Consider the following 27,019-nt stretch of genomic DNA (forward strand, 5'->3'; position numbering starts at 1 on the left):
GCTAGAAAAAACATGGTGTTGTTGATTTAGATTTTGTTAATATGATTATAGCAGAATGCATATATAACTTTCAATAAATAGGTTGTATTGATAAAGTAAACCTCTAATTTTTTTGTTACGTAGAAACTAAAGAAAAATATTTTCTTATAATAATAATAAATGATTGAAAAATAATACTAACAATAATAAGTCATAATAAATAAAATTATATCAATTTCACTTATTTTTCTATCGTCTTTCGCTTATTTGAAATAATATTATTTTACACTATCCAAATAAAACACCAGTCTTAAATCCCACCCAAAACTTTCTAAACGTAAATATCTTAAATAAAAAATTGTAACTTAAATTGAAACTCTTTTCTCCATAAATCATATATACATTATATTATACCCTCTCAGTTACATAGTAAGCTTTTGATAAATATCAATCTGTTCCACTATTAGTCCATCGTAAAAGAGACTGAAAATCCTAACATATTCGTTAAAGAGCTACCATTTTTTTAAATTTTTAAATTTTTAAATTTTATTATATATATACTGAAATTAATAAAGGTAAAATTAAAAAGGGGAAAGAAGTTCATATTATAATTTTGTTTTGACAGAAGCAGAAATATATTATTAGTTTAAGCTACAGTTGTTGAGTTGTTAATTGAATGTGATGTTAACACTATGTCAGCCCTCTATCATACATTACCCACCTACACCATAAAGCTACACATAACCCACTCCACAAAAACTAGCTAGTTGGATGAAAGCAATATGCAATCATGCCTCTACTCCTTCATCTTCCTTTTTTTATTTTATTCATTAAAATCTGTATTATTATTAAACTAACATCTATAGTTATTTCAGATTAATGAAAATAATTCAAAACAAAAATTATGAACTATAACACACCTCAATTGGAAAATAGGAAAAAAATTATTTCCAACTATGTTCTTTTTCGTTTCAAGAAAATGGAAAAGAAACGATTAAATATAACTAATATTTAAAATTTGTAAACGTGGCACTGCTAAAAAGAATAAAGGCGTGTGCTTTTTATAAAGTTGTATTTTAAATTTTAAATTGATTTAAAACTTTTTTTTTCGTTGAATGGAAATGCAGGTGTAAAATTAACTTTTTTTACTATTATTTAATACTAATTTAATCAGACAAAATCAATTTACTTATGACAACAAAAATACATAAAAGTATTTGGAGATACGTGTAACATCCCAAAATACAGTAATAACCATAATCAGAATTTAATTACATTTAACAGTAAGACAGTGCAGTCTTTACACTAATAAAACTTAATAAAGCCGAACGGCTTAAGTACAGAGTTAAATACAACACAGCGGTATCTCAATATTCAGAGACGAACGGTTTTACAAACATTAACCGAACGTTCAAAAGCTAAACAGTATATACTACGGACTAGCACTTAACGAGCGCTCTATGGCTCGGCTTTAACCTCTACATCAACCAGATTGGCGTCGTCCAAATTTTCTTCTTCCAGCGTTTCCTCAAGCAACGCCTCTCCGTCTGCTCACATCCACACGGATGATCATTGCATTGACAAGACGGACGTACATAACCAGTAGACAACACAAGGAATTGCAAGGGTAAGCTTAGGTAATTTAATTCATACAACCAATATAAAATTTAACATACAAGACATATAACAATATATCAAAGCATATAATAAATCATCCAAACTCTCACAAGACCGACCGTCCGGACTGTATGAATCCATGTATCTACAGGCGTTCGTGCACTCGGGTGATGTGATAACTGCAACCACTCAAACAGCTGCCACCCGAGGTTAACCCTATCAGTCCAAAGTACTCAGTAGGACTAGGACCTCCTGCCATTCCCACACATGACCTACTCCCCTCTACATGAGGACGAGCACTCACGGAATATCAGGATGAACAGCCATCAGCAGCTTTACCATGGTCATACTACATAACTTCTCATATTCAAATCATAGAGACGTTCCTCCTTGGAACGCTCGTTCAAATTCCATAAACATAGTTTCATCTATTACACTGTTCGCACGTTATAATACTTCCTCTTATTCACATTTCTGTTATTTGTTCCACTTCCATAAAATGACGAGCGTTCATCCTTTTCATAATAAGGACGAACGTTATTATAGTTCGGAGAAATCCTCGTTTCTGAACAAAAGAAACGAACTCCTGTCCACTGACGGACGTTACGAATACTTAAACTCAGTCAAAGGAACTGACTCTAGAAACTCTGAATAATACTTAGAAAAATTTAAGTACAATGACTCTAGATCGAATCAAATGGATAGATACATCACAAATTATTTAGATAAATGAGCCGAGCGTGATTTAATTCAGGATACACCACCGCCAGTCAATGACCGAACGTCAACTAATAATTTTGGATGAACGCTATTTACGTTCGTTCGGGAATCAAATATAAGGACGAGCGTTCAGTATAAAACCGAACACTACTTAGGACGAACGCTAGGTAGATGACCAAGCACTAATTAGAACGAACGCTCGATATAAGATCGAGAGCTCATTTGGACGAACGCTTAATATAAGACTAAGCGCTACCTATAACGAACGCCGGATTATAGAACCGAGCGTTACTAATATAACTTCCATTAATTTCGCTCGTTGGATACCACTAGGCTGAGCCGAACGCTCAAACCTAGCCTTTCACAAGAGGACGCTCGTTCTTAAGCAGAATCCTTTCCAAATGAAAGAACTCCTATTCTAAGTCATTTTCAGGGGAAAACCGAACGGTAGAAGACCGTTCGATGACGAGCGTGCATTATCAAAGTAAGGACTATTATATTTTCCAGATTTTTCATCTACAATAACTTCACATTTTTCATACGCTTCACATCTTATAACTTATCTCCACCATAAATCTCATACATTACAGAATTCATATTATCATCTAATACCTTACAGAAATTATCCATTTTCCAATTCATACGTTTCATCCTCAACATACAGTTCATACAATATCATTCATACACAACCAGTACAACAGGGCTCGTTCATGCATACTTAAACATCATACATTTCATACATCCAGTACACTTCATGCTTTCACACACATCATACAAGTATCAATTAAATTACTAAAGCTTCCCTTACCTGGTTCAGCAGTGAACGCCCTAAGCGAATGCTTTTTAACTTGTCCAAATACAGTTTCCTACCCTCAACGTGCTTCTCAAGTGTTTCACTAAATCTAACCACAAGAAACGTAGAAGAACTTAGCTTATACTCTAACATGCAGCTGTACCAGGGTTCGCATGCAACTCAGAAGAGGGTGTTTAGAGTTTGAGAACTTACCGGTCACAGAACTCTAAAGCGTTCGGTTCCAGTGAAAGCTCACGATGCCGTTAATGGTCCTACGGTTTCTGAAATGGGATCGGAGGAGATGGTGGTGAATTACGGTGGAGAGAAGTTGAAGTGGTTTTAGAGAGAAGGCAGAGAATTTGAAATCAGTATTTCGGGGAAGAAGATGAAGCATGCAAGAGAGTGGAGAAGAGTTTTTCAGAGAAATTATTTTCCCTTCCCACGCAGGACGAACGCCCATTCTCCGCATGCCACTTGTCTTCCACTAACGTTTTTGGAATGTTCCAGCCGTGACACTTGGCAATCGCATGCAGAGTGGGTGTGAGTGTGTTTTGACGTGGCACGGTGCATTTAATGGTGATCAGAGTGTGGGATTGGGTGCGTTAATTATTTAGGGTCTCACATTCCCCCTAACTACAAAACAATTTTCGTCCTCGAAAATTCTAAAACTTACCAGGAAACAAGTGAGGGTATAACTCCTTCATAGCCTCTTCAACCTCCCATGTTGAGTCGTCAGTCCTTGCGTCCCACACCACCTTCACTGGATGAACGTTCTTCCCTTTGTAGTACTTGGTGCGGCTGTCTTCTACGCAAACTGGTTGTAGCTCCAGCGTTCGGTCAGGGCGAAGTTGGACGTCTTCCAACTCCAGTATGTGTGAGGGATCGGCTATATACTTCCGGAGTTGGGAAACGTGGAAGACTGGATGGAGGTTGGACAGTTGAGGTGGTAAAGCTAACTCATATGCCACTGATCCGATCCTCTTCAGGATTTGATAAGGTCCTACGAACTTGGGAGACAGCTTCTTTGGACGAATGACTCTTCCCACTCCAGTGATCGGATTCAGCCTGAGAAAAACGTGGTCTCCTGTAGCGAACTCTAAGGGTCTTCTTCTCCTATCAGCATAAGATTTCTGCCTGCTTTGAGATGTCTTCAATCGTTCTTGGATCAACTTCACCTTCTCAGTTGTTTGCTGGATCAATTCAGGTCCGGTTAATACGTTCTCTCCTTCCTGGAACCAACAAAGTGGCGTTCGACATTTCCTTCCATAGAGAGCTTCAAACGGTGCCATTCCTATGCTTTCTTGAAAACTGTTGTTATACGTGAATTCTACGAGCGGCAGGACTTCATCCCATACTCCCATATGATCTAGGACGCACGTCCTCAATAAGTCCTCGAGCGTCTGAATGGTTCGCTCAGATTGGCCGTCCGTCTGAGGGTGATAGGTCGAACTCATCTGCAACTTGCTCCCCAATTCTCCTTGTAATGATTGCCAAAAACGAGAGGTGAATCTCGTGTCTCGGTCTGAAATGATGCTCGAAGGAACTCCATGCAACCGAACGATCTCCTTAATATACAACTTGGCCAAGTTTGTCATTGACATCTTCAAGTTGACGGCCAGGAAGTGGGCGCTCTTCGTTAATCTATCCACAATCACCCAAATTGAATCATGGTTTCGGACCGTGCGTGGCAGATGGGTCACGAAATCCATGGAGATGCTGTCCCACTTCCACTCTGGAATCTCCAATGGCTGCAGCAACCCGCCTGGTCTTTGGTGTTCAACCTTTGCTCGCTGGCAAGTCAAACAGGACGACACAAAACGTGCAATGTCACTTTTCATTCCCGGCCACCAGAATGATAAACGGAGGTCTTGATACATCTTAGTCACGCCAGGATGCATGCTAAGACGGCTGTGATGCCCTTCCTCCAATATAATCCTCTTCAGCTCACCATCGTTTGGAACGCACGTTCTCCCTATATAGCGAAGTAAACCGTCCGTTCCAGTATTGAATCCCTTAGTCTGATCTGTACCGAGCGCACTTAATATCTTTGCCAATTCTTCGTCCTCACGCTGCTTCATTCTGATTCGGTCGAACACATCACTGGAAATTCTAAGGTTACAGCATCTAATAACGTTCGCTCCTAAGTCGAACTGTAACCTTAGATCTCTAAAACTTTCCACCAAGCTCAGCTCTTTCACCATCATTGCCGAGACCCTGACTGCTTTCTTACTCAAGGCGTCCGCCACCACGTTAGCTTTTCCAGAATGATACAACAGCTCGAACTCATAATCTTTCAAGAATTCAAGCCACCTCCTTTGCCTCATATTCAACTCCTTTTGATCAAAGAGGTACTTGAGACTCTTGTGATCACTAAAGACTTGAAACGTTGCTCCATACAGGTAATGCCTCCAAATCTTTAGTGCAAACACGACTGCTGCCAACTCTAAGTCGTGTGTGGGGTAATTCTTCTCGTGGACCTTCAGCTGCCTAGAAGCGTACGCCACTACTTTCCTTTCCTGCATCAGTACGCAGCCCAAACCTTGATACGACGCATCACAAAACACTTCAAAAGGTTTGGCCGTGTCTGGAATGACCAACACTGGGGCGCTCGTTAATTTTCTCTTCAATTCTTGGAAGCTCTCCTCACACCGATCGGTCCAGGCGAACGGTTGATCCTTCCTGGTGAGATAGGTCAGCGGAGCTATTATCTTGGAGAATCCCTCAATGAACCATCTATAGTAGCCCGCGAGCCCCACGAAGCTCCTAACCTCTGTGACCGAACGTGGACTCTCCCAATCCAGCACTGCTTTCACCTTGGCTGGATCCACTGAAATACCTCCAGCCGAAACGACGTGCCCCAAAAACTGGATTTCCTTCATCCAGAATTCACACTTTGACCTCTTGGCATACAATTCTTTTTCCCTCAACACGCTCAACACGATCCTCAAGTGGTCTTCATGTTCGGCATAGCTCTTTGAATATATGAGGATGTCGTCAATAAACACCACTACAAACTTGTCCAGGTACGGCCTAAAAATCCGGTTCATGTAGTCCATGAAGATTGCAGGTGCGTTCGTCACTCCAAAGGGCATCACCACGTATTCATAATGCCCATACCGGGACCGGAAGGCAGTCTTCTGAATGTCCCCTTCTTTCACTCTAATTTGGTGATAGCCCGAACGAAATCAATCTTTGAAAATACGCATGCACCTTGCAACTGATCCAGTAGGTCGTCAATCCTTGGCAGTGGATACTTGTTCTTGATGGTCAGCTTATTGAGTTGCCTATAATCAATACAGAGCCGAGAGCTGCCATCCTTCTTCTTTACCAACAACACAGGCGCTCCCCAAGGTGAAGCGCTCGGCCGGATGAAATTCTTATCCATCAACTCCTCGATTTGCTTCTTGAGCTCGACCAACTCGGCTGGAGCCATTCTATAAGGTTGAACCGAGATGGGTGCGGCAGTTGTTACTAGGTCGATCGTGAATTCAACCTCACGAACGGGAGGTAGATCAGGGACTTCTTCCGGAAAGACATCCGGGAATTCATCCACTACCGTTCGTCCTCCACTGCTTCCAGTGTTGGACGAACGCTCCACTTTCGCGTCCCTCACTTCTTCGTCTTCATATGTCATGATCAGGAAACAGCTCGCTCCTTCCATGATGTCCTCCTTCAACTGACCGAGTGTGACTGATAGTTCCTCCTCTTCTTCATCCGGAAAGACTAACTCCTTCTTCCCACAATCAATGAGAATCCGATTGGTAGCCAACCAATCCATCCCCAAAATTACTTCTAAGTCTTGAAGGGGTAAACAGATGAGATTAACCTTAAATATACGCCCCTCAACTTCTAAAGGACATCTGACACAAACTGCCGATGTCTTAATCCCACCAGCCGCTGGGGTTGACACCACCAAGTCGAACTGTAATTCGCTCTCCACTAGTCCCAGTTTCTCAACGCACGCCTTCGAGATGAAGGAATGAGCTGCCCCCGAGTCATACAATACACAGCAAGGCTTTCCAAATAACATGCAAGTGCTGGTGATGAGTGTACCTGAACGAGCAGCTTCAGCACCCGTGATTGCATACACTCTTCCCACTGCCTGCGCTCGTCCACCTCTTCCTTGCTGCGTTCTTCCAGCGTTCGGCGGCCTCATTGCCGCTCGTCCTCCCATATTACACTCCTGATCTGAGTGTCTGCTCCTTCTACACTTGTTGCAATATTTTCCCCCAGACAGTTGAGCACAGGCCCACCGATAGTGCGGTCCTCCACACTGATAACACGTCAAGCTCCTTGGCTGTCCAGATTGGCCGACAGTGACCAAGGCTTGTGATCCGCCAGGGGATTGAGTTGGACGAACGTACGGGGGTCTTCTTACGTTCGCATTATTTCTGGCTAAAACCGGCCCCCTACTCACTTGTTGTTTCTTCTGTTACTCGGCCTCAGCAACGTTCTTCTCCAGTACCTTTGCTCTCTCAACCATAACAGGGAAGGATCTAATACACAGACTGGATATCAACACTTTCAAGTCACTCCTCAGTCCGTTCTCAAACTTCCTGCATTGCCATTCTTCACTTGTTGCCATGGTATTAAAACGGACCAGGTGCTTGAATTTGTTGGTGTACTCCGAGACGGACATTCCCCCTTGTATCAACTGTAGAAACTCAACTTCCTTAACAAAGCGCACGCTGTCCGAGAAATACTCTTCATAGAATTTAGCTCTGAAAACCTCCCAAGTAATGGGACTCTGAGCGTCCGTCAAGATGGCTTTCATGCTCGTCCACCAGTGACTTGCTTCACCAGTCAGCAAGTATTCAGTGTACGCCAAACGGTTGTCATCTGGACATCTTTTGGCGTTGTAAATTCTTTCCATATCTCTCAACCACTGGTCCGCTTCATCCGGGAGACCTTTTCCATTGAATTTGGCAGGGTGGTGTTGTAGGAAGCTCTCCAAACTCCATTCAGCAGCAGGCTGGGCAGCGTTGGAAGATGACGCCCCTACCGTGCCCCTGGTAGCGGCAAGGATATCCATCACTTGCCTCTGCGTGGCTTCCGAGTTGGTGCGAGCGGCCTCCATACTCTGCATAGCATTCTGGTTTTGCTGCATCAGAGTGGTGTTCTGTTCCATCAGAGTATGATTCTGCTGTTGTAACCTATCTATCACTGATTCCAACAGCCTAGTGTTCTTGGACGCGTCAGCCTCATTAGGTTGAGGTGGTGGAGGGAGTCTAGGTGCCATTTGTTCTCTGGAACAGAGAAAAACGAGCGTTAGTCATGTTCAAAGAGTTAGAAAAAAAAAATTAACTCATTAAACACATATTTAGCACACAGCAAAAACACAGTGCACTCATAACCTACAGTGTTCCTTAAAAGAACAAAACTGCTCTGATACCACAAATGTAACATCCCAAAATACAGTAATAACCATAATCAGAATTTAATTACATTTAACAGTAAGACAGTGCAGTCTTTACAATAATAAAACTTAATAAAGCCGAACGGCTTAAGTACAGAGTTAAATACAACACAGTGGTATCTCAATATTCAGAGACGAACGGTTTTACAAACATTAACCGAACGTTCAAAAGCTAAACAGTATATACTACGGACTAGCACTTAACGAGCGCTCTATGGCTCGGCTTTAACCTCTACATCAACCAGATTGGCGTCGTCCAAATTTTCTTCTTCCAGCGTTTCCTCAAGCAACGCCTCTCCGTCTGCTCACATCCACACGGATGATCATTGCATTGACAAGACGGACGTACATAACCAGTAGACAACACAAGGAATTGCAAGGGTAAGCTTAGGTAATTTAATTCATACAACCAATATAAAATTTAACATACAAGACATATAACAATATATCAAAGCATATAATAAATCATCCAAACTCTCACAAGACCGACCGTCCGGACTGTATGAATCCATGTATCTACAGGCGTTCGTGCACTCGGGTGATGTGATAACTGCAACCACTCAAACAGCTGCCACCCGAGGTTAACCCTATCAGTCCAAAGTACTCAGTAGGACTAGGACCTCCTGCCATTCCCACACATGACCTACTCCCCTCTACATGAGGACGAGCACTCACGGAATATCAGGATGAACAGCCATCAGCAGCTTTACCATGGTCATACTACATAACTTCTCATATTCAAATCATAGAGACGTTCCTCCTTGGAACGCTCGTTCAAATTCCATAAACATAGTTTCATCTATTACACTGTTCGCACGTTATAATACTTCCTCTTATTCACATTTCTGTTATTTGTTCCACTTCCATAAAATGACGAGCGTTCATCCTTTTCATAATAAGGACGAACGTTATTATAGTTCGGAGAAATCCTCGTTTCTGAACAAAAGAAACGAACTCCTGTCCACTGACGGACGTTACGAATACTTAAACTCAGTCAAAGGAACTGACTCTAGAAACTCTGAATAATACTTAGAAAAATTTAAGTACAATGACTCTAGATCGAATCAAATGGATAGATACATCACAAATTATTTAGATAAATGAGCCGAGCGTGATTTAATTCAGGATACACCACCGCCAGTCAATGACCGAACGTCAACTAATAATTTTGGATGAACGCTATTTACGTTCGTTCGGGAATCAAATATAAGGACGAGCGTTCAGTATAAAACCGAACACTACTTAGGACGAACGCTAGGTAGATGACCAAGCACTAATTAGAACGAACGCTCGATATAAGATCGAGAGCTCATTTGGACGAACGCTTAATATAAGACTAAGCGCTACCTATAACGAACGCCGGATTATAGAACCGAGCGTTACTAATATAACTTCCATTAATTTCGCTCGTTGGATACCACTAGGCTGAGCCGAACGCTCAAACCTAGCCTTTCACAAGAGGACGCTCGTTCTTAAGCAGAATCCTTTCCAAATGAAAGAACTCCTATTCTAAGTCATTTTCAGGGGAAAACCGAACGGTAGAAGACCGTTCGATGACGAGCGTGCATTATCAAAGTAAGGACTATTATATTTTCCAGATTTTTCATCTACAATAACTTCACATTTTTCATACGCTTCACATCTTATAACTTATCTCCACCATAAATCTCATACATTACAGAATTCATATTATCATCTAATACCTTACAGAAATTATCCATTTTCCAATTCATACATTTCATCCTCAACATACAGTTCATACAATATCATTCATACACAACCAGTACAACAGGGCTCGTTCATGCATACTTAAACATCATACATTTCATACATCCAGTACACTTCATGCTTTCACACACATCATACAAGTATCAATTAAATTACTAAAGCTTCCCTTACCTGGTTCAGCAGTGAACGCCCTAAGCGAATGCTTTTTAACTTGTCCAAATACAGTTTCCTACCCTCAACGTGCTTCTCAAGTGTTTCACTAAATCTAACCACAAGAAACGTAGAAGAACTTAGCTTATACTCTAACATGCAGCTGTACCAGGGTTCGCATGCAACTCAGAAGAGGGTGTTTAGAGTTTGAGAACTTACCGGTCACAGAACTCTAAAGCGTTCGGTTCCAGTGAAAGCTCACGATGCCGTGAATGGTCCTACGATTTCTGAAATGGGATCGGAGGAGATGGTGGTGAATTACGGTGGAGAGAAGTTGAAGTGGTTTTAGAGAGAAGGCAGAGAATTTGAAATCAGTATTTCGGGGAAGAAGATGAAGCATGCAAGAGAGTGGAGAAGAGTTTTTCAGAGAAATTATTTTCCCTTCCCACGCAGGACGAACGCCCATTCTCCGCATGCCACTTGTCTTCCACTAACGTTTTTGGAATGTTCCAGCTGTGACACTTGGCAATCCCATGCAGAGTGGGTGTGAGTGTGTTTTGACGTGGCACGGTGCATTTAATGGTGATCAGAGTGTGGGATTGGGTGCGTTAATTATTTAGGGTCTCACAATACGCATTTTATAAAAAAGTAATTTGAAAATCATTTCAATGTTGATTTCAAAATATTACATTTTGCATAATTAAGTAAATTTTATGCAAAATAATCTTTCGAAACGTATGGTTTTATTTAAGAATCAATTATGTTTAACCACATATACAAACAATACAATTATTATACGTGGCATGTCATTAAAAATAACTTAATCTTAAATCGTAATTGGCTAGAGAAAAAAAAAGATTTTGATGTAAAATAAGAAATTTATAAAATTTTTATTTTCTCTCACCAACTAATTCATTTATTTTACCATAGTCTTGCATGTTTAGTATCCCATTCCTGAATTCATACTTTAATGTATACCCTTAAAAAATACATGCCTAATCGATCTTGGATCTGAGCATACTATTTTCACACAAACCATAATATAAATACATACATTAAACTATATTCTAAACATCATCAGAATTGTCTTAAGATCATATAATTTTCTCCACAAATATCTTATCTGAAATCTTACAGACTTGCTAAGTTAAACCACATGCTCTCTCAACGACCTGAAATCCAACATTGGAATAAATTACATGATAATTCATTTAGCAAGTCTCCTTCTCCCGACTCTATACTAAAATCAAGTTTGGCTTTCACTTAATGAGAGTTTGCTCACCAGTGAGCATGCCTCCCATAACTTTACCAAATTCAATACACAAACAAAAATCAATTGAAACAAACATAAAAGAGAAAAAATTAGCTTCCTACACCTGCACTAGTACAGAAAGGACTTTAGACGTCTGTTATTTTGGGCTTTTAACGTCTGATCTCTGTCCGACGTCTATATGGGTGACATTAATGAGATGTCGGACCTATATAGGTCAGACGTCTATATAGACGTCCGATCCATATAGGTCAAACGTCTCTAAGGATGCTCTTGACTCATGGTGATTCGAGTTTACAACTTTATATTTTAGTTGAAGAGAATGTATTGTACATTATTTTTATTGGATGGTTTTAAAAACATAGTGGAGGGAATTGAAGAGTGCAAAACACAAGAAATCACCGCCAAAGAACGCCGCCCAACACACAAGAATAACGGCATCAAAACCCAACGAAAACGCATTTTAATCGATTCAAATGAAAGATAATGCATCAAAGAGTGATGTAATCGGAGTAAAATTAATTTAAAATGGTGCAAAAGTGAGAAAATGAACCTGAAAAGCATAACCCGTAGAGAGAAAATGCGACGAAGATGATGAACAATAAGTGCGCGTAAAGGCTGTATCACGATCACGGTGTTTTAATGCCGACATTTAGAAGTCGGTTCCCCCATAACAGATGTCTAAAGGGCTTTAGAAGTTGAATCCCCCCATAATAAACGTCTAAATGAAGTCAAAAAGTGACTTTTTAAATTTCTGGGTTTTGGGTTTAGACATCGGTTTCCCCAATAACAGATGTCTAAAGGGCTTTAGAAGTCGAAGTGGCGGGATTAGACGTCTAAATGGAGTCAAAAAGTGACTTTTTAAATTTATGGGTTTAGGGTTTAGACGTTGGTTCCCCCAATAACAAACGTCTAAAGGGCTTTAGAAGTCGGAGTGGCGGGATCAGACGTCTAAATGAAGTCAAAAAGTGACTTTTTAAATTTATGGGTTTAGGGTTTAGACGTCGGTTCCCTAAATAACAGACATCTAAAGGGCTTTAGAAGTTGGAGTGGCGGGATCAGACGTCTAAATGAAGTCAAAAAGTGACTTTTTAAATTTCTAGGTTTAGGGTTTAGACGTCGGTTCCCCCAATAACAAACGTCTAAAGGGCTTTGGAAGTCGGAGTGGCGGGATCAGACGTCTAAATGGAGTCAAAAAGTGACTTTTTAAATTTCTGGGTTGTGTATTTAGACGTCGGTTCCCCCAATAACAGACGTCTAAATGGCTTTAGAAGTCGGTTTCCCCCATAACAAACGTCTAAATAGAATAAAAAATTATTTTTTATTAACTTTTTCGTTTAGTTTTGGCGTCTATTCGGGGGAGCCGACGTATATGAGTATTTAGACGTCAGACCCCTCCATAGCTGACATCTAAATAGTTGTTTTATTTACAAAAAATGTCACCTGTCATTTTTTACGTTTGATATTCGAGGGTTAGACGTCTAAAGGGTGACGTTAAAGGTCTTTTTTGCACTAGTGTTGGTATGACAACTCTAGACACTCTAAAACACCAAAACACCTTTAAATTTGCAGGATGCTCTATTTACACATAGAAACATCACAAAAATGATCAAGTTATACAATTATGATCATTGATCGTCAAAGGCTCACAAGACACATGCAACAAAGAAAATTACATGCAATAAAAGAAAAAATTAACCTAAGAAAAAGGCATACAAACAACTTACTGAAATAAAGAAACTAATTGGATAGGTAGGAAAAACTTGTCAAGAAGAACGCTCTTACAGTCTCATATCTTTAAAAGGATAAGAAAAAGTATAAAGAAGGCAAAAAAACTTTAGAAAAGTGGTTTTTAGAATAATATGTATTTCTAAAATAATAAAACTTATTTATTAAAAATTTATTTATGCTAAAAAAATTTATTATTAAAATAATCAAATATCACCATTTTAAAACTACAAAATTCTCAAAAATCATTTTTTAGGTCTTTAAAACAATCAGCCATGAAACATTTGAGTTTTTAAAAGAAAATGTGTTTGTGTTAAGAGAAAATAAAAAAACATAAAACATCCATCATTGTTTAGAACTTTCCTTATGACTTATGATATAATTTATTCACGTATTAAATAAGGTTATAACATAAAATGAATCATAAAGTCTTACTATATAAGTAAGATAATATAACTTATCTATATTACCATATCTTTTAAAATGTATAGCATTTACGTTACTATACATTGTCAAATTAGAGATAAAACATACTATTCAACAAAATTACATAGACATGTTTTAAGAAATATTTTCACACAAGCCTTGATTATATGACATTAAAATAATTTAATATAAAAAAGACTCATATTAAACATATTACACGAGATATTAATATATGAATCAATTTAAGACCTTTTGGTATATTAATACCTCATTTAAAACGCACCCAAAACTCCTCTGCGCGGACGCCAGGTGTCAAGCGTTTAGGATTCTGAAATCAGATAGTGGAAGGTAGGTGTCGGCAGGAGAGCGAACGCTCGTTTGGACGTGGGAAGAAAATGATGGTTTCTGAAACTTTTGTCCCACTCTCCTCTGCATGCACCCTTCTTCCCAAACTCTGATCTTCCATTTCTCCTCCTTCTCTCTAGAAACTCTCCCTTCTCTCTACCAAAACTCACCTTTTCTCCTCTCCGATCACCGTTCAGGCACCGTGGGAGCACTCCCGGCGTCCCAAGCTTCATTTTGAACCGAATAGTTTCGAGTTCTGAAACTGGTAAGTTTCCTTCCCCTTAACCGTTCGTTCTTGTGAACATGCAAACCAAGTTCTGGTTGCATGATTCCTTAGTTTAATTCTGAACCCTTTTGGTCTGTTGTTTGATTTTGGTTCGAAGAGTAGTTGAGCGTTGAGGGTAGAAGGAATCTTAGTTTGGCAAACCGATTTGCGGTCTGTAGAACGTTCGTTCACTTTTAGAGGTAAGGGAAGCTTATCTAATTTAATTGTATGTTGTTTATACGTTCGTTGATAATGAATGCATGTTGCTGAGTGGTTGAATGAATATGAAGTAGGATACTGATATGATTGTTTATGTGGAAAATGATTTATTAGTATGATATGGATCATATGAAGTATGCAAATATATTTGATATTTATTTTATATGGTTATGATAATATGTATTGAGAAATGAGTTGAAGATAAATGACTTTCTGGATATGAATTTCCCTATAATAATTTACGTTCGTCATTTAACGGTCCTCGACCGTTCGGTGTTCCTATTAAAATGGTTTGGAATTGAATTCTTTCATTTGGAAAGAATTCTAGTTGAGGACGAGCGTCTTCTTGTGATAGTACTGTGCTTGAGCGTTCGGCCAAGCGTAGTTGCATCTGAGTATTCAGTGATAAACTCAAATCTTGTAAATATATGTATTTGTATATGGTAGTTATTCTTAAACACACTTCCGATAAATGTCATATTTATTAATCCTTCTTTTATAAGTAGTAGTGCTCGGTCTCACACCGAACTTCCGTAATGGGTAGTGCTCGGTCTTATACCTAGCGCTTATACTCGTTTATAATTGATCCACTTTGATAAAATAGTGTTCGTCCAACTTCAGTAGAATTTTCCTTTACCATGTTCGGTCACTTACTGGCATTGGATTGCTGTATGGTTCTTTAACGTCTTGACATGTCTACATTTATTGGATTCGGCCTAGAGCCTCCGTACTTTCCATATTATTTGAATATTGGTTTGAGCTCACGAGAGTTAGTTCATTTAACTAATTCACGTTGTAAGTAACGTTCGTCATATAATATCTAGTTGTACTCGGTTTATTTCTAAATCTAATAGTAACCCACTCGATCTTATTCTATTCTGGAACAGGAGACTTCTCGGTCTCGTTCCTAGTGTTCATCCTCGTTCTGAGTGAGGATTGAACGTTCGGTATTTGATGTTCTTAGAATTGGTGATAAAAATGAAATTAAAACGATGGATGATAAAAGATGAAGAGTATATGAGATGGAGGAATTATTGTGAATTTGAACGAGCGTTCCGGGGAGGAACGACTCATGAGTGAATATTGAAATTGGTAAAGTATGAATGTAGAAATGCTTAGCTGGCGGTTCATCCTGATGTTCTGTGAGTACTCGTCCTCACATAGAGGAGGGTAGGTCATGTGTGGGAACGGCAGGAGGTCCTAGTCCTTAGGGTTACTTTGGACGGAACAGACTAACCTCGGGTGGCAGCTGATGAGAGTATTCCAGTTACTACATCACCCGGGTGCACGAACGTTGTAGCTACACAGAATTCATACCGTCCGGACAGTCAGTCTAGTAGTAGGCCTTGTTTGAATCGTATGTTGAAATGTACTTTATGTGTTTGAATATGATAAACGTATGTTATTACTTGAATTAAATTACATAAGCTTACCCTGCATTTTCCTGTGTTGTCTGGTTTTGTACGTCCGTCCTTGTCGTTGCAATGATCATCTGTGTGGATGTGAGCAGGAGGAGACGAGCTACTTGAAGAAGCGCTGGAAGAGGAAAATTTGGTAGAAGTCGAAGTTAAGACCGAACAGTAGAACGTTCGGTCAGTAGAGTAGTTTTCGTAGTGAGGTGATCGTTCACCTCTTTCCCATCTTCGTACGTATGACCGATCGGTAGTGGGCTTTTGTAAACCGTTCGGTCATACTTGTACTTATGTTTTGTTTATATCTTTTGTAACTCTCTCTCTGTAAGGCTGTTCGGCCATGCGCGCTCGTTGTTTAGTGTAAGACTGAACTGATATATTATTAAATGTAATTAATTCTATTATATGGTTTATTGCTGTATTTTTGGGATGTCACAAACCTCACATTCATGACAAGATAGTTTTCGACAAATAGTTTATGCATAATAATATAATAACCACATTTAACTTCACCTAATATCTTCATCCATATGATTTACTCTATGAGTAAAAGTAGGAAATTTCCTTTATATAAATGAGATTTTATACTCGACATGACAATCGTAGCTTGGTCAAGATATCATTCTAGATATTAATATTAACTCACCCACTTAGGTTATCTCATATATCAACCATTGTATTATTTTATTCTCTCACTAAACACTTTAACACCTAATTTAATTGTCAATCAATCAAATCAACTCATAACTAACTTAATTTATCTACACCATTTAATATCCAACATAATGATTTCAAAAATATTAATATCTAACACTTCTCACAATTTATCTTACATATTTTTCATTCTTTATTAGTCATCATTTTTCATCACATATTTTCATTCATCATTCAATTGTATAATCACACACACATATTGAAATAAGGAATTTGCTACTTGATTGCTACACCATTAGTTTAACGAGTTTAAGTGAGTTAATCGAGTTTAAGTGAAGTCACTTAATAGGAGAATGTTATTTATTCTCCTTTACTACTTCATCATTACTTATTATCACTTTAGCTTATAAAATACGGAGTTAGTTTGGTATTTTACTTACTTGAGTGTAGTGTTATCAAAATAAATTGTAACCTGCGAGTCAACTCGATCCACCATGGATTTGAATTGGGTTAGGTTTGAAAAAAATGTACTTTTTTTATACCGGCTAGTTTTCAATCCGGCTCACTCGGGTTGAACCTGTGGTGAGTCGGGTTGTCTCACCAACCCACCTAATTTAATTAAATTATTTATTATTTTGTGTTTCAATATTATTAGTTAGCATTTTTTTTTATTATACTGTAGATGATGATAAAGAATAAGATGTTTCAAGAGAGAAAAATATTATAGATTTATCTAGTTAAGACTCTAATATTATAAATGGACAAGATACAAAAATTATTAATATTAAAAACTTATTTGTTTGCCTTTTGTACATGTTTTTATTGTATGATAATTTTTTTTTACTATCTTTGGAGTTTAAAATCATTTTAGTGTGAAATTTATTTAAATTTGAATTAAAAAATTTGTAATTTTTTTATTTTAAGAAAAACTTATAATTAAATGAGTTAGTGAGTCAACCCGTTTAACTCACCAACCTAGTGAGTCGAGCCAGGTTCGAATATTTTCAACTCATTAATAAGTTAATCGGGTTGGGTTGACTCATTAAGTGATCAACCTGTGGTGGGTCGGATCGGGTCGAGCCGAGTTACCCGTTTTGACAACTCTACTTGAGTGTTAAAATGAATGTTCAAGTGTTAAACTTGCATGTTTCATCGTTACTTATTGCATTAAGTCATGACCTTTCAAAAATCACCTTGAATTATTAACTTTTCATCACTTAAACAATCAATAAACATCATATCAAAGAACTAAGCATATCATTAGAATTAAAATTCAATAAAGATTCACTTTAAGCATAGTTAAAACATATGCATGGTTCTCACGCATCTCAAAACATTAAAATGCCTTTAAAAGTACGACAAAAGTGAAATTTTTTATCAATGAGGAGCATTGGTGTCTTGAAGATATAATGATTTTGATGATGCCATGATGCTACAAGATAAAGAACTTGAAGACTTTAGTTGTAATTCATTTAAAAACATTTCCATAGAATCAATTGTAATAGGAATAATTTTGTTGATGTAAACACTTAGAAGTTTTTATGTCTTTAGAAAGTTTACGCAAATAATTGATTATTTGGTGTAATAATCAATTATCACGAGTTTATTTGAAAAATCATTGCTCGCGCAAATAATCAATTATTACACAGAATAATCGATTATTTCAGTCTGAGTCAGTATTGTCTAAGTCGCACAAATAATAATACTCTTCAATTCATTGGGGTTACACAAACACTAATAACATCTAAGCCAACTATGTAAGCGATTGACACCACTCTTTACCCAAAACCTTGAGGCAACACTAGTACAAAAACAGCGTATTACGTCGTTTATTTTTAGCTTTTAACGACAAATTCGAGACCGATGTCATAGCGGGTGACGTAAATGTTACGTCGAATACCACTGGGCGACGTTAATAGGACAATTTGATGTCGAGTGGATCTAGAATTGACGTAACCCTAACGTCGACGTTGTGCAATGACGTAAGGTTACGTCAATTAGTAAAGAGAATGACGTCCAATATTTGAATAAATATTTATATTTTATATTAAGATTTGTCGTCTTACTTATGAGGGAAGTGACGTAACGTTAACGTCGTTGTGGAAGATAATGGACGTAATGTTTACGTCGAAGTTCAAAGAATACGTCAATTTTTGAGTAATATTTGAATAAATATTTATATTTAAAGGAATATTTGACGTCCAGTATAAGGGGATGGACGTAAGGTTAACGTCGAACACTTCGATATTTGACATTATTGTCGACGTTTGAACGTCATACGGTGTATACTTCGACGTTACATTCAGTTTTTTTTTTCAAATTTGATTCACTTTAGCTCATTTAACCAAACCTGAAATACAAAAACTAGTTTTCCAATTCATATATATTCATAGAATTAATTAATTTAAACCATGCTATCATCAATTCATCAGTTCCAATTAAATTGTAAAACTAAAAGATGGTAATGCGATCATCAAAACTTAAAAGAACTCAATTTTCCATTCATCTATTCACAATATTCATTTATTCACAATAATCTATTAATAGTTTAAAAGCTCCACAAGTAAGCAAATGCTACTACCATGAAAGGAAAAAACTAAAGCTATAGCTATTTAAAATGTTTATTCAAATATCCTGCCCATTCCTCCCTTATCGTCTTTATTAGTGAAGTGGACAATGAAGAGGTAGTGTTGAATCGCTGCATAATCAAGGAAACTTTACTATTATATTCATTTTAAAGTCAAAGTTTATTGATATTTGTGAGATTTTCAAATGTAAATTTCTACCTCAGTCCATTCCCCTCTGATTTCTGCTCGGATGATTCCTCACGAGCCTCATTCACAGGTTAAGCAATTGGTTGTTTGTTTTGGTATCGGAGGGGGTATTTTTCGAAGAGTATAACGCAACAGAATTAAAACTCAGAGAGCGGAAAGCGTGTTCGATCACAATTAAAATTAATTTGGTCCTTTTAGTAAAAATAATTTTCTTTCAGAAAATTAATCAAACAGTTGATATACGTAAAATAATATGAGTGTAGGGAATAGAAAAATCACACAGATATTTTTATACTGGTTCGATTCAACAGAATCTACGTCCAGTCGTTAATCACTATAAATAGTGATTAACAGTTCCACTAAAAATGGTTTAACAAATTACAATCAAATGAACAGGAATAAAACGAAAAGAACCACTCTACCAACTTGAAGAGAATCGCTCCGGCAATCGACCAACGATTGGCAAGCTTCTCCTTTCACAAGACCAGGCAGAGTACCTTGCTAACTTGAAGAGAGTCTGCTCCGACTATCGACACACGATACGCGAGCCTCTCCTTTCACAAGACCAAGCAAGGGAACAATGAACAAAAAGCTCTCTAAGAACGTTCCTCTGACACACAATGTTCTAAGCTTTCTCAGTTCAAAAAAACGTTACCTTCTGATTTCTCCAAATCAAATTATATAGCCAAGTACACTGAATGCCAAAGGTCAGCTCCCAACTGCCATGAATAATCGATTATTGTAAGTGATAATCGATTATTCAAGTCCATTACAGAGTTTTCAAAAAAGTGATAATCGATTATATGATGTGATAATCGATTATTCAAGTATGACTTGTGATAATCGATTATTGCTTAACCATAATCGATTATACTAGTAAAAATTACAATGTTTAACATTTTCCTACTACATTCAAAATCTACAAGTTGCTTTTTTAAATATTTTCCTACTACATCCAAAATCTATAAGTTGCAGCATCATCAAAACACATCTTCAGGTTTTACCAATACTCCTTATTGGTAACAATCTCCCCCTTTTTGATGATGATCAAAAACTCTCTTTTTAAAAGCAACTCAGGTTTACCTGCAACATATATAAACTAATGGACAACCACAGAGTTAGCAGTACCTGTACAATTAAAAACTATTTTTTTCTTTAATGCTCCCCTTATATTTCTTCTCCCCCTTTTTATCATAAGTAGAAAGAATAATGTAATAACCTCCCCCTTAATATGAGCTCCCCCTCAAAAATGGAATATATGCACAAAATAAAAGCTCATTATATTAAGAACAGAAAGGAATTACATGAAATTCATAAAGATTAAGAAACTAAATACCATAAGGAAAATAACATAACAATCAAACTTAGAGGCCTAAAACCTAGAATTCAGGACTAGGAGAATGTTCAGGAGGTGGGATATTAAGATGACCCTCGATGTTAGATAGGCGAACATTAAGATCAAGAAATTGATCAACCATGTACTCATCAACAGATCGCTGCCACTCATAAATTTCCTCAAAGTGAGTCTTTTGTGCAAGACTCATATCCTCCAACTGTTTAGATAACCTTGCAAAATGTTCTTCCATAGAAGTTGAGGAAGAGGAGGGTATGTTGGATGGTCCAGCATCAGACGAAGCAGCAGCACTTACTGGGTCAGCCATATGAGTGTCCATGTCATCATCTTCATCTACATCAGGATGGTCATCATCTTTGTGAATAAGGACTCTGCCTCTAGTAATGAATCTCATTTGACGAAAGGTAGTATCTCCAATTTCTGATCCCACAGCTTCAATAGTTTGAACGAGTTCTCCTTCAACAAGTACACCTTTGAATTCTAAAATCCTAGAAATAAGAAGAGCATAGGGAAATTGATATGAATGGGATTTCTTGGCTTTTACCATTGTGTCAGCAATGAGAGCAGGCCAGTCGATGTGTATGTGATTTAGAATCCCATACAACAGAAGTAAATCCTGCTCAGAGCATTGAGCATGGTTGGTTGCTCTAGGACATAAAATCCAGACAATCAAGTAGTGGATCATCCTTTCTTCAACTTTAAAACCTCCAACCAGTAATTGCCTTCTATTGGTTTGCCGTTCAGGATGACGCAGGCAGGATTGAAAAGTCATCATCTTGTTGAAATCTTCAAGTCCTAAATGGACTTTGACAGCATCATCCCAGATGGGAAGTTGAGCAACATTGGTCCATACGTCATCATCTAAAATGATGTGTACTCCTTTGACCTTAGTAGATATTATCCCATCTCGATAGCGCAAGTTGAAGTAGAAGACTCTTATAAGATCAGGATAAATGCATCCTTTTTGTTCTAACAGATGCGTTAACCCCTGCTCAGCAAAAGTGTTTGGAAATTGAAAGCCATAGAAGCGGAAAAAGTCAAGACGAATAAACTTTACCGCCATGATCTTCCTTTCTTGCCAAGAATTAACAAAGTCTGCATGTTTCCCTTGATCTGAAATCCATCCATCTATGTTTGCAAGACATGGTTGAGAAGAAGAGGAGGCTCCAGCTGTTCTGCGACGGTGCCTTCTTGAGTCAGCCATGGAGGAAGAATGGGAAAATGAGATTTTGAGAAGGTGAAGAGAAATGAAGAAGATTTGAGCTCTAGATTTGATTTCAGCAGTATTTGGGTGCAAAGGAGTGTCTAGTAATCGATTATGGGGGCTATTTATAAGAAAAATGGAAAAACTAGCCATTTATGGCCGTTTATAGCCGTTATGGGATGCTCCAACAGCTCTATTTTTGAAACTGTCAGCGTGATAATCGATTATGGCTCGTGATAATCGATTATCAGTTCAATAATTACTGCCCAGAATTGCATGATAATCGATTATGCATAATGATAATCGATTATCTGCTCAAGATTTTCCATAATTGAATTTTATGCATGAATAATCGATTATAACTTAGTGATAATCGATTATGAAGCGTTAAGTTTACGAAAAATGCAAAACTTTGCTTAGATTTTGATTCTAAGATATGTCTAACACTCTAACTCTCTTCTAAGCTCCAAAAATCTATCTTTAGGTAGAGCCTTGGTAAAGATATCAGCTAATTGATGTAAGGTATCAACATATTCAATTTGACAATCCCCCTTTTGAATATGATCTCTTAAGAAATGGTGCCTAATTTCTATATGCTTAGTTCTTGAATGCATTATGGGGTTCTTGGTCAAATTTATCGCACTAGTATTGTCATATTTTAGAGGAATTTTGTCAAGGAAGATATCAAAGTCTTCCAATTGTTGCTTCATCCACAAAATTTGGGCACAACAGTTTCCAGCTGCAATATATTCAGCTTCGGTGGTAGACAAAGCTACACATGCTTGTTTCTTTGAGTGTCATGATACTAAAGAACATCCCAAGAAATGACAGGTTCCACTAGTACTTTTTCTATCAATTTTACAGCCACTATAATCTGCATCAGAGTATCCTATTAAACTAGGTGAGGCATCAGAGGGATACCAAAGTCCAAATGAAGTAGTTCCCTTAAGATATTTTAGAATTCTCTTAACTGCAGTCAAATGAGATTCTTTAGGATTGGCTTGGTATCTAGCACATACACAAACACTCTGCATAATATCTGGTCTACTAGCAGTTAAGTATACCAAGGATCCTATCATGCCTCTAAACATGGTTTCATTCACTCCTTTTCCAATTTCATCCTTATCTAAATAACATGAAGTACCCATGGGTGTACTAGCTTCCTTGCAGCTATCCATACCAAATTTCCTATGAATTTCTCTACAGTATTTAGTTTGGGAGATGAATGTTCCATCATTCATTTGTTTTATCTGTAGTCCTAAGAAAAAGTTTAACTCACCCATCATAGACATCTCAAATTCACCTTGCATTATTTTTGCAAACTCTTCACACAAAGAATCATCAGTTGACCCAAAAATGATATCATCTACATAAACTTGCACGATTAAAATGTGTTTTCCTACTTTCTTAATGAATAAGGTTGAATCAACCTTTCCTCTAGAAAATTCATTTTCCATTAAAAAGGTACTAAGTCTTTCATACCAAGACCTACGTGCTTGTTTAAGACCATAAAGGGCCTTTTTCAACTTGTAAACATGATCAAGAAATTTAAAATCTTCAAAGCCAGGAGGTTGACTAACATACACTTCTTCTTTTATAAAACCATTTAAGAAAGCACTTTTTACATCCATTTGATATAGTTTAAATTTCATCAAAGATGCATATGCAAGTAATAATCTAATTGCTTCTAACCTGGCTACCGGTGCATATGTTTCATCATAATTTATACCTTCCTCTTGACAGTATCCCTTAGCAACTAGCCTTGCTTTATTCTTTGTGATGTTTCCATCCTCATCAAGCTTGTTCCTGAATACCCATTTTGTTCCTATGACTTGGAATTCTTCTTGTTTTGGAATAAGTTCCCAAACTTCATTCCTTTCAAATTGATTTAGCTCTTCTTGCATAGCAATGCACCACTTGTCATCTTGAAGAGCTTCCTTTATATTTTTAGGTTCTACCTGAGACACAAAAGCAACAGTTAGACAAAAATTATTTAAATTATGTCTAGTAGTTACCCCTTTTGATATATCTCCTATGATGTTGTCCAAAGATAGTCCTCTTGGTTGTTGATAGCTTTTGGAATCAACGACTTGGGGTGTTTCTTGAAGCTCCGGAGGATAATTTTCATTTAGATACATCTCCTCAAGGGCTTCTTTTAAGTAATCCTCATCACCTGCAATGGGTCTATTTGACTCAAGAGGATTTACCTCAAGGTCTACAATCTCATCAAAGACAACATGCATTGATTCTTCAATTATCAGTGTTCTTCTATTGAACACTCTATAAGCTTTGCTAGTCAAAGAATATCCTAGAAAAATTGCTTCATCAGATTTTGCATCAAATTTTCCAAGATTATCTTTTCCATTATTTAAGACAAAGCATTTGCATCCAAAAATTTTCAAATGAGATATATTTGGTTTTCTACTATTCAACAGTTCATATGGAGTTAATTTTAGAATTGGCCTAATAAGCATCTTATTTAACATATAACAAGCAGTACTTACTGCATCAGCCCAAAAGTATTTTGGCACATTAGATTCATTCATAAGCGTTCTAGCTAATTCTTCTAATGATCTATTTTTCCTTTCAACAACACCATTTTGTTGGGGAGTTCTAGGTGCAGAAAAATTATGTGCAATGCCAAATTCTTCACAAAATTTTCCAAACGATTCATTTTCAAATTCACCACCATGATCACTTCTCAAAGTTTTGATTTTCAAATCTTTTTCATTTTGAATACGTTTAGCAAAAGTTTTAAATGCTTTGAAAGCTTCACTTTTCAGAGTTAAAAAGAAAGTCCAAGTAAATCTAGAGTAATCATCAACAATTACAAGAGCATAGTAGTTTCCACCAAAACTTTTAATTCTAGATGGACCAAACAAGTCCATATGCAAAAGTTCTAAAGGTTTTGATGTTGAAATCATGCTTTTAGATGAAAATGAAGATTTGGTTTGTTTACCCTTTTGACATGCAGAACAAAGTTTATCTTTCTCAAATTTTAGTTTAGGCAAACCAATACAAGATCCTTAGAGATTAATTTATTTAAGTGTTGCATGTGAATATGTGCAGCTCTTTTGTGCCATAGCCATGGATTTTCTTCTTTAGCAACTAAGCATGTTATACTATGACTAGATTCACTCTCAATATCAATCAAATATATGTTATTATGCCTAACACCTTGCAAAGCAATTTCAGCAGAATTTTTAAAATAAACAGTACATTTGTCACTCTCAAAAGTTACCTTGAAACCTTTGTCGCATAGTTGGCTTATGCTTAGAAGATTATGTTTGAGGCCTTCAACATATAAGACGTCTTTTATTGTCAAAGTGTTTCCTCCTCCAATGTTTCCAGTACCCATTATTCTGCCTTTATTGTTATCCCCAAACGTTACAAATCCTTGCTTCTTCTTCTCAAAAGAGATGAATCTTTTCTTGTCACCAGTTTATCATATTTTAACTTCAATTCATTATGTTCCTTTTTTAAATTTTTATGAGCAGCATTAAGTTTCTCATATTCATTCATCAATTCAAAGAAAGCTTTTTGTAAATCTAATTCACTAGATTCAAAGCTGGAATCGCTTACTTGACTTCCAGTTTCTTCAGAATCTGCCATAAGGCATAGATTGGCTTCTTCTTCTGTGTCACTTGAACTCGTTGAGCTAGAGGCATTATCCTCCCAAGCTATGTATGCTTTCTTTTTCCTTTGAAATTTTCTTTCCTTCTTGTCTTTACTTTTCTTGCTTTTTGGACACTCAGATTTTACGTGCCCTCTTTCTCCACAACCGAAGCACTTTACGTTTGATGGAGATTCTTGACTTTCTTTCCTATCTTTGTGAAACTTGTCCTTTCCCTTTGCTTTCATGAACTTTGCAAATTTCTTTATCATCAAGCTCATGTGTTCTTCATCATCAGAATCATCTTCTTCGATCCTCTTAGAGCTTTTTCCTTTAGATATTTCAGACTTGAAAGCTAGAGTTTTCCTTTTGCCTTGATCCTCTTCAGTAGTCAATCTCCTCAACTCAAGTTCATGCTCACGGAGCTTTCCAAACAAGATTGGCATTGACATCTGAGTAAGATTTTGAGATTCCGAGATGGCAGTCACCTTTGGTTGCCAAGACCTGTCCAGAGATTTCAGAATTTTCACATTAAGTTCATCAGTATCAAAAGTCTTACCCAACCCTGTTAAATGATTCACAATATGAGTGAATCGTTTTTGAACGTCAGAGATCGTTTCTCTAGGTTGCATTCTGAACATCTCATATTCCTAAATGAGAGTGTTCTTCCTAGCGCGCTTCACGTCCTCTATTCCTTCATGAGTGACTCTGAGGACTTCCCACATTTCCTGTGTTGTCTTACACACTGAAATTCTATAAAATTCATCAAGTACAACAGTAGATGAAATTATATTGCGAGCTTTAATATCAAACTGAGCTCGTCTATTTTCTTCAGCAGTTCAATTAAAATAAGGTTTTTCAGTCTCTACACCATCAACAGTATTCATAGGAATATAAGGGCCATTTTGTACAGCTTCCCAGATACCTCTATCAACAGACCCCATAAAAATCTCCATTCTCACTTTCCAAAAAGCATAGTTATCACCAGTAAACAATGGAGGTCTGTTAATGGAAGCACCCTCAGCATATACATGGTTTTGATTGTGACCGGCCATTTTCGCAAATATTTTTTTCTTTTTGAAAAACTATCAAAGCAAGCTCTGATACCAATTGTTGGTATCGGAGGGGGTATTTTTCGAAGAGTATAGCGCAGCGGAATTAAAACTCAGAGAGCGGAAAGCGTGTTCGATCACAATTAAAATTAATTTGGTCCTTTTAGTAAAAATAATTTTCTTTCAGAAAATTAATCAAACAGTTGATATACGTAAAATAATATGAGTGTAAGGAATAGAAAAATCACACAGATATTTTTATACTGGTTCGATTCAACAGAATCTACGTCTAGTCGTTAA

General features: G+C 37.3%; 2 protein-coding genes across 2 annotated transcripts; both read right to left on the reverse strand.

The window, feature by feature from the left end:
- Nucleotides 1-1,437: 1,437 nt before the first annotated feature.
- Nucleotides 1,438-7,265, reverse strand: LOC148195960 (uncharacterized). The gene is made up of 7 exons (XM_088095333.1): nt 6,947-7,265; nt 6,442-6,817; nt 5,923-6,139; nt 5,537-5,625; nt 5,058-5,422; nt 3,783-3,995; nt 1,438-1,526 (listed from the first exon to the last, which is right to left on the reverse strand). The coding sequence occupies exons 1-7, from the start codon at nt 7,263-7,265 to the stop codon at nt 1,438-1,440; spliced, it is 1,668 nt and encodes a 555-aa protein (XP_087951459.1).
- Nucleotides 7,266-7,541: 276 nt separating this feature from the next.
- On the reverse strand, nt 7,542-8,237 carry LOC148195961 (uncharacterized). The gene has a single exon (XM_088095334.1). It carries the CDS (start codon nt 8,235-8,237, stop codon nt 7,542-7,544), a length of 696 nt encoding a protein of 231 aa, XP_087951460.1.
- Between the last annotated feature and the right edge of the window lie 18,782 nt (nt 8,238-27,019).

This window comes from Vigna umbellata, chromosome 7 (genome assembly GCF_029865625.1).
Source record: "Vigna umbellata cultivar VRB3 chromosome 7, Vumbellata_1.0, whole genome shotgun sequence".
Lineage (NCBI taxonomy): Eukaryota > Viridiplantae > Streptophyta > Magnoliopsida > Fabales > Fabaceae > Vigna > Vigna umbellata.

Excerpts from the sequence above, each read along its gene's own strand:
- LOC148195960 (XM_088095333.1), bottom strand. The coding sequence starts at position 7,265 with ATGAGGCCGCCGAACGCTGGAAGAACGCAGCAAGGAAGAGGTGGACGA. Across the intron at positions 5,626-5,922 it reads TTTCAGTGGATCCAGCCAAG|GAAAGGAAAGTAGTGGCGTA; the intron begins GTGAAAGCAGTG and ends GTACTGATGCAG. Across the intron at positions 1,527-3,782 it reads ATACCCTCACTTGTTTCCTG|ACGGAGAGGCGTTGCTTGAG; the intron begins GTAAGTTTTAGA and ends GGATGTGAGCAG.
- LOC148195961 (XM_088095334.1), bottom strand. The coding sequence starts at position 8,237 with ATGGAACAGAACACCACTCTGATGCAGCAAAACCAGAATGCTATGCAG.